The sequence below is a fragment of the Belonocnema kinseyi genome, chromosome 9 (genome assembly GCF_010883055.1).
Source record: "Belonocnema kinseyi isolate 2016_QV_RU_SX_M_011 chromosome 9, B_treatae_v1, whole genome shotgun sequence".
Classification (NCBI taxonomy): domain Eukaryota; kingdom Metazoa; phylum Arthropoda; class Insecta; order Hymenoptera; family Cynipidae; genus Belonocnema; species Belonocnema kinseyi.
In genome coordinates this window covers 18,489,591-18,498,296 of record NC_046665.1, presented here as the reverse complement: position 1 = coordinate 18,498,296, position 8,706 = coordinate 18,489,591, and the positions used below count along the sequence as shown (strand labels likewise).

The window sequence follows — 8,706 nt, the reverse complement described above, 5'->3', positions numbered from 1 at the left end:
TTCAATAGAATTCAAAGGATTTCTCCAAATTTTCGAGGATTTCAAGATATTTAACAGACTTTACAGAATTCAAGAAGATTATTTATATTTTTAAATTTCTTTAAAATCTTAAAAGTCATTTAAATTCTACCGAAATTCCTTTAAAAATCTTCAAAATTACTTAAAAACTCATAAATTCTTTTAAAATATCTTGAACTCTTTTAAATATTTTGAAATCTTTTAAAATTCGTATATAAATTAAAAATTTTTCAAAATCAAATAACTCCGGTTAAATCCCTTAAAATTCCTGAAAGTCTGTTTAAATACTTTAAAATATTTTTAAATTACATGAAAATCCTTAAGCTCTTTTGGTTTGTTTTAAATCATTTAAAATGCTTTCTAAAATTTTAAATTCCTCTATTTTACCAGTTGCACATCCCAGGAAACAAAAATCCATTCACTTCTTTTGAATGGGTTTTGATGGCTTTTGAATTGCGTATCTGTTACTGGAATTCCAAATTGCCGCCGATTTGTTTTAAAGGCTTTTACTCGTTATAATTTTGTTGACTAACTTATAGGCTTTAAAAGATATATATTATTGATTGAAATAGCAAATTGAATCTATTAGACCTGCGCATGATTTCTTTTAATCTTTCGATAATTTATCAATTTAAAAAATAGTGTAAAACATGGCAGCTTAACCCCAAAAAAGTCTGTCTCATTCAAAAATAAAGAAACCGATTCAAAATAACCTTGCTTGAAATGGTCATTGCAGTACATGGCTGGTTCCGTTTTAACTTTTTGGATCTGCAAATGACAGATGCGCAATTCGCCGAGTCGTCTTGTCAATGAATTCTTTTTTCCTGGGATCTTCGTCGGATGATTCAGATATCAAAAGAAGCAAGAATGTTAAACCTGCAAGCGATGAGCAATCGTTGGGAATTGGTGATGAAAATGTCGAGGAAGCCATTTTGGCCAGCGGTTCCAAGTAAATACTTGTAGAATTTGACTTAACACAACTGCGATGATGATGTAGATATACAATTACGAGCGTTCACGAGCGTTGGAGGTGACAACAGCCACCTCTGGATGCTTTCTCAGAGCTACTATTATTATTAATATTATTATTGATTATTTTTACGGATTATTAAATAATAAATATTTGACTTGATTTAATAAAAATACAATTATTAACATTAATATTATATTATTTATTATTATCACATAAAAAAATTGTCTGCAATTAAGTGAAAATAATATAAAATTGAATGCATCCTCCATTTATTCTGGACGAAAAGTACAAATAATAATTGAAATTAGTGTAATTCATATCTTTCATGAAAAGAAGAGCATTAGTTTGTAGTAATTGCGTTTTGTAATTTTATTACTGATTATTTGATACGTAATGTTTTTTTGTGAAAAAATCTGAAGCCATGTCAGCATAACTTCAAAAGAAATTTCACATTTTTTTCAAATCCAACTTGCGTTCATGCGAAACGTGATATCGCGTTTAATTCAATAAATAACTTAAGAACGAATAAGTCAATAAAAAGCACTAATTGGTGCTTTTTACTGAGTTTGCCAACTTTTCAAGTTGATATCGCATTTTGCGTGAACGTAAGTTGTATTTAAAAAAAAAGTGAAATTTTTTTTAAGGTTATACTGACATGGCATTCGATTTTTTTCACACAAAAAAACGTTTCTATAATTATAAAAAAGTTTTTTTTTGTGAAAAAAATAAAATTGTCTGCTTTTTTCATAATCATTTAAATTTAGGGCTAGAAAAATGTTTATTAGTGCATCTTATTTAATATTTCCAAATTTTCAATTCAATATCGAGTTTCGTGTGTACGTAAAAGGGATTTGAAAAAAATCGAAACCAATTTTTGATGTTACGCTGTCATAGTAGTTGTAGACCTTTGTCTTTATTTATGTAATCAATACTAAGGAATAATTGCGCTGCATCCTACTCGTATTATATTGTCTTCTATATTTTAATTTGCTTTTCTGTTAAATTTCTGGATACAAATAGTATATTTTATGATTTAAAAGAAATTTAAACTGAAGTCTACAGAAACTTTAGTTACATTATAATGTTCTATTGTGTGCCTGATTTATTTTATATATCATACACAATAATCTTACGGTGTATTTTTATTTATGTTTCACCTTTCGCAGATTGCAATTTAAAAGAACACCATCAACATCCCACTCGGAATTTGGAAGCGATACATCCGAAAATGCACTGGACACATCTAGAGATTTGGATGAAGAGCTTAATTCTACAGACATTTCAAAAGAAACAGGACAATATAAACAAACTAATTTGCGTGAAAAAGTCGCTGAATGGGCTAGGAAAAATATTAGGCATTTACCTGACACAGTAGTCAATGAAATATTGCGAATTCTACGTTCAGAAGGAAACTGGGATCTTCCAAAATGTGCAGAAACTTCATTAGGTACAAAAAGATCTGAGGGTGCAATTCATGGCATGATATAAAAGAAAAGGTAATCCCCTTATTTAACAAGTCTGAAACAGAAATGATGCCAATTCTCATGCAATTAGTTCATCCGGAATACTATTCTAAGCCCTTCGCAGTCGCTTTATATGCAGGAAATTCAAAACCAGCTAGCCCAAACGACCTTTTAAGCGCCTTTGTCGAAGAATGTTTCTATCTTATTGAGAATGGTCTTGAAATAGAAGGTAAGCATTTTGAATTTATATTTAAGGCCGTTGATTGTGACACACCAGCACGTGGTTTTCTTAAGTGCACTAAGGGACACACTTGTTTTTATGCATATGGACGGTGCGAATTAAAGGGAATGTCTGTCAGCGCATCGAAAACCAATTCAAGAAGTAAAGTTCGAGTATATCCCGAAATTAACTGCAAACTTCGCACCAAAGAATCTTTTGAGAATCGAACCCAGCCAGAGCATCACCATGAAGGGGAAACATCACGACTTCTTCATATATCTGGTTTCGATCCAGTTTTGGGAGTTTTGCTTGATTACATGCACTTGCTGCCAGAAGGTACAATGAAACTTTTGATTGAAAAATGGTTGACTGGAACTCACAAAGGGAAAATTAGTATACAAAATCGTCAATTATTTTCGCAGCTTTTACTTCAACTCTCTGAGGCAGTGCCAAAGGAATTCCAAAGAAACACGTTCGCGTTAGATGGTCTCGTCATTATTCTTCGAAAAGTTTGATCCCCAGACATGTATAAACATTTTCTCCTTTTATACACAGCTTGCAGAATTTTATTTAATCCGGAATTAGCTTTTCCAAAAGTAGATTATGCTGAATAGTTACTTCGACGATTTGTATCGGAAATGCCAGAGCATTATGGAATCTCATCACAGGTGATAAATATACATAATTTAATTCATGTGGCAGATGATGTTAGATATATGCAAGCTCCTTTGTCTGAATATTTGGCTTTCCCCTTTGAAAATTAGTTAGGTGAAATTAAAGAGCACGTGCGAACGCCCAAAGGGGTAGTGTCACAAGTCTTTCGACGATTTTCAGAAACAGAAGGGTCAACTGCGAAAGCCATGTATCGATATCTAGTGATAAGCGAGCCAGTTTTAACCACGAACAACTCTAGAGAGTCCTTCGTTGACTATGAAAGCGTGAAAATAAAAAATATATTTGTTGCTACTACGTTTCCCAACAATCTAGTACAATTGAAAACCGGCGAATATTTTCAACTGACCGAGATTATTGAGCGCACCAACCAAGTTCATTTGTATAATTACACAGCCACACAAAAAAAAGTGTGCGGATCTTGTAACAAGACACATGTATTCCTATGGATTTTAGGGCGCTGAATTCAAATTCGGTATCAAAAATCACCCATCACGTCATGGTTGAGCCATAACCTCAAAAAATGACGAAAAATCATGCACTGAGGCAAATGAATTTCAAAATAATGCCAGTGATGCAAATTTTTACTTCAAAAACATGTCGACAACTGTAAAGGATCAACCCTTGCCTGATATCAACTTATTTAACATAACTTTACCCAACAGAACCTGATCTCACCTAACCTGAATTAACAGAAATTCATTGAACTACACGTAAAGCTCTGGAAGCATATTTTCCTAGTAGTAAATGTGTGCTACATCGAATGGGTCAACTCGAGTCTAACCTAGAAATAAATCTAACCTAGCCTAACCTACCCTAACCTCACGAAACGCAATTAAACTGATTGTGTTGTCCCGTTGTGTTTGCGGTACCGTTTGAATCAGCTTGTGCTTAACCTGCGAAGAGGTCATACCTATCCTCACCTAAAAAAAACCTAACCTAACCTAACCTAACTTAACTTCACGTAACACAATTAAACTCATTGTGTTGTCCCGTTGTGTTTGCGGTACCGTTTCATTCAGCTTCGGCTTAACCTACATAGAGGTTTAACCTATCCTAAACTAACAAAACCTGACCTAACCTAACTTAGCCGAATGAAATTCAACCACATGTGTAGCTATGTAAGCGTCCGGTTGTCAGTCTTAAATGTGTGCTATATTTAATAGGTTAACTCGATCTTAACCTACAAATGAATCTAACTTAAAAGAACCTAACGAAATTTTGCTTAACACAACACAACTTAACTTAAGTGTTCCCGTTGTAACACAATAAAATTCATTTTATTGTACTACACGTGGTTAAAAATTTAGACGCACATTACTCATTTGAATAAACTTAGAACTACAAGTAGAATTGACCCCATTTCAATTAACCTGACAATGTTTGTATCAATTAAAATGTAGAACTGTAACTTAAACATGAAAATGAATAAGAGTTTTATTCAAAATTTTTTTCTCTCTGCTTTTCTTAGACTTAAGGGTTATATTTATACTATCTTTTGCGTTTACATTTTATCTTGCTTTTTATTGTAATTAAATTGATTTATAGACCTACTTCAGTGTATTTTCTGCCTGCTATAACGGGTCCTTTTTTCTTCGAAGGAACGATGCAAAGGGTTACGCTTACGTTTGAGACGTTTAAGAACAGGGTTGCCAGCGTAATCGGTTTGGTTAGGTCAGGTTTTGTTAGGTTAGGATAGGTTAAACCTCTATGTAGGTTAAGACGAAGCTGAATAAAACGGTACCGCAAACACAACGGAACAACACAATCAGTTTAATTGTGTTTCGTGAGGTTAGGTTAGGTTAGGCTAGGTTAGATTTATTTCTAGGTTAGGCTCGATTTGACCCATTCGATGTAGCACACATTTGCTACTGGGAAAATATGTTTCCAGAGCTTTACGTGCAGTTCAATAAATTTCTGTTAATTCAGGTAGGTGAGGTCAGGTTCTGTTGGGTGAAGTTATGTTAAATAAGTTGATATCAAGCAAGGGTTGATCCTTCACAGCTGTCGACATGTTTTTGAAGTGAAAATATGCATCACTGGTATTATTTTGAAACTTATTTGCCTCAGTGCATGATTTTTCGTCATTTTTTGAGATTATGGCTCAACCATGACGTGATGGGTGATTTTTGATACCGAATTTAAATTCAGCGCCCCACAATCCATAGGAATACGTGTGTCTTGTTACCAGATCCGCACACTTTTTTTGTGTGGCTGTGTTATATTATGAAAGGGTTTATCATATCAAGAACAAAAGACATTTTCAAAGAGCCAATGAAGTCTGATGAAATAGGAGTTTAAAGAGTTGTAGAAATGCTATTCATTGATGATACATCTGCGAGAATGTTTAGCATGAAAAGAATTCACAGAAAATGCATTTTGCTAAATGTAGCAAGGAAAAAATATGTTTTTAGTATATGTTGCATTTATAGAAATGTCAAGGTGAAACTAAAGAAATTAAAATAATAATCAATATAAGAATTTAAAATCTTGTCTATTTATATTCAAATATTATAAATCTTTTTGCAAATTTTTATATTTTCAATAACTGGTAGTGTATAAACACTTGTAAGCAAGTAGCGCGATTAATGAAAAGTACACTTAAAATTATTTTTTGTTTTACTCATGACTTGCAGCTGCTTCTCTCATTTTTCTGCCGCCGTCTAGATCTGGCGTGTCAATTAGCCATCGACTTATTCGTTTACCAATGTCCTTGTTCGTGTCTTCAATACCGAAGCGGTTACACAAAACGTCTGAAAAATTGATAGAGTGAAAAAGTATCACGAATATGCAATTGAATAATAAGGTATTCATTAAATTAAAATTAAATTTTAGGAAAATTCCAATTGAAATAGGGCCGTCGTTAAAGTCTCACTCCGGCAAATTTCTTTTTTAATGAACGAATAAAACTTTGGCCCCTCTTTCAGCTAAATGTTTATTCTGATTAAGTATAAAATTATATTGGACATTAATATATTTGAATACAATATTAGGAAAATACTTGAAATACTTGTCATGTTTTAAAAATTTAATCCAAAAAGGACGAGGAAAATTTTTTATGATAATAAGATTTTCGTATAATCTCGTATAGGATACAAAATATCGTAAACGAGTGAGGGCTATTTTTTAGAACGTTTTAAATATGCACAAAATAATAGCATAAAATATAAGTGTTGGTTTTTTTTTAAATATGCTTTTTATATTTTGAAAGAAATAACCGCCATTTTCTTCAGTTTGAATCCCCGGGAACTCACAATGCAAGATAGGCATTTAAAATTTGCCAAGAATTGCATAGTTCGTATATACAGAAGTTAACTTTTAATAATAATAAACAATATTCCGAAACCTTATTCTATACAGAATAAATCGAATAATGAGCTAAGGTTCCTTATTAGTTTAAAAATAACATTTTAAGTAAAAAATTACCAAATCACTTTCCTCTTGTAACTTATTTTGAAAGAAAAGAGACTATGAACTAAGTTTCAATTATATTCTACATATGAGCACCGAATGTTTTGAGAGGAGTATCTCGATCGAGAATAAAGTTCTCTATGAAAAAGTATTGGCAAGCATTGGAGATATTTCACATCAATACAAGAATAATAATCATAATACCTTTTAAACAAGAGTAGACAGACGTTTAATTAAATTTGAACTTTTCTCTCCTTTATTTGACTTTCCGGTAAAAGAGTATTGCTTGTGGACTGACTTGCCCATGATTCTAGGTAAGATCGTTATAATAGCATCTTTCACAGAAGTCTTCGGCACAAATCGCGTCATAATGCTTTTCTGCGTAAAAAAATAGTATAATAAATTTAAAACAGAGATCGTTTTCAATGAGAATATACATTATGTTGAAAATTATAGCTAAGAATTACATAAACAAAATATCAGTCAGCATATACGTTTCATGTTTGTTTGAAGTTGTACAAAATAACCTAAATTAAAAAGTGATATACGTACTAATGCTGCCAATTTTTCCGCATCACTTTTTAATGATTCGTCAAACGCCCGGAACGTATTCACATCCCATATCGGGAGCGATACGTGCAGTCTTTCCTTTTCTTCTTAATTCTTTAAGGCCGAAGTTGAGGATCAGTTTCCTTTCATTTTTTTATACCGCTTGACTGTAAAATGAGATAGAATAGTGTGATAACCCTGGCTGACCGGAGGAATGCGAGCGTAACGCTAAAGCATAACCATAAAGTAACCATAAAGTAACCCTAAAGTAATCTTAAAGTAATCTTAAAGTAATCCTAGAGTAATCTCGCATCATATTAAATTAAAATTAAAATTATTTGTTGAAAAAAAGATCCTACTCCATCTTCACTTCATTGGGAATCGAACAAAAAAAATTCTGATTTCCGGTAAGGTGCTTTTCCAATTAAGCTATTAGAGGGATCAGAATAAGAACTTTTAATTCAAGAACATAACACTAATTTTTAGCTAGGTGTTAATGGTACAAGTAATTATTTTCAAATGTTTAAATTTATCTGCTATATCATCAGAGATTGTACCTTACCGACAGTAGATCAACCCTCCAAACCATGAAGGCAGAATAATCTACACAATATCAATCAAGTTATGAATCTTCAACAACAGAAAATGCTTAACGTTTTGTTTTTCGATTCCCAATGGAGTGAAGACGGAGTAGGATCTTTTTTTCAAGAAATAATTTTAATTTTAATTTAAAAATATTATTTTCCATCTAGTCTTAATAAGACGTTAAGCATTTTCTGTTACTGAAGATTCTTAACTTGCTCGATATTGTGTAGATTCTTCTGCCTTCATGGTTTGGAGAGTTGATCTACTGTCGGTAAGGTACAATCTCTGATGATATAGCAGATAAATTTAAAATGTTGAAAATGACCTTTAAAAGCTATAAATTATTAATTTTTTAAGTTTCGGCCTCAAGTCATCAAGTTATTAACGTCATAAATTAAAACTTGTAACTATTTGGGTCTGGATTACTGAAGTGAATTATTGATTTATTTCAGGAGAAATAGTGAAAAGATTGTTCTTATGTTTGCCTTAGGGCTATTTCAAATGTTATCTATTTCACTAATTTTTTATGTTAGAATTTTACAATTACTCGTCAAATAATTCTTAGGAGAATTGAGAAAAAGTCGGCCACGTTTCTCTCGTTTGTTCAGAAAATTATTTGACCAGAAATCGGCAAATTATACGAACAGAAGTTAATGAACTAATTACCCTAACCAAGAAAATAATACCAATAGTCTATTTTATCTAGTTTTGTTTATATATATATATAATTAAAAATTTGTCATAAGGACAACCGCAGGATTTCGCCGGGAGCAGGGTGCTAATCTGAAAAATTGCACCCGCTTCCAGCGAAATCG

General features: G+C 32.2%; 1 protein-coding gene across 7 annotated transcripts in view; it reads left to right on the top strand.

Moving 5' to 3' along the window:
• The window catches only part of LOC117179820, a 53,527-nt gene that overhangs the window by 36,711 nt on the left and 8,110 nt on the right, over positions 1–8,706 (top strand). For 5 of the 7 annotated variants that reach the window (XM_033371956.1, XM_033371954.1, XM_033371957.1 and 2 more), the window contains exons 2-3: positions 2,158–3,010; positions 3,097–3,342. In XM_033371956.1, coding sequence (XP_033227847.1) covers positions 3,313–3,342 — 30 coding nt within the window. In that variant the 5' untranslated portion in view covers positions 2,158–3,010; positions 3,097–3,312. The remainder of the gene's footprint in view (positions 1–2,157; positions 3,011–3,096; positions 3,343–8,706) is intronic. The other 2 variants (XM_033371952.1, XM_033371953.1) reach the window with 2 other exon arrangements.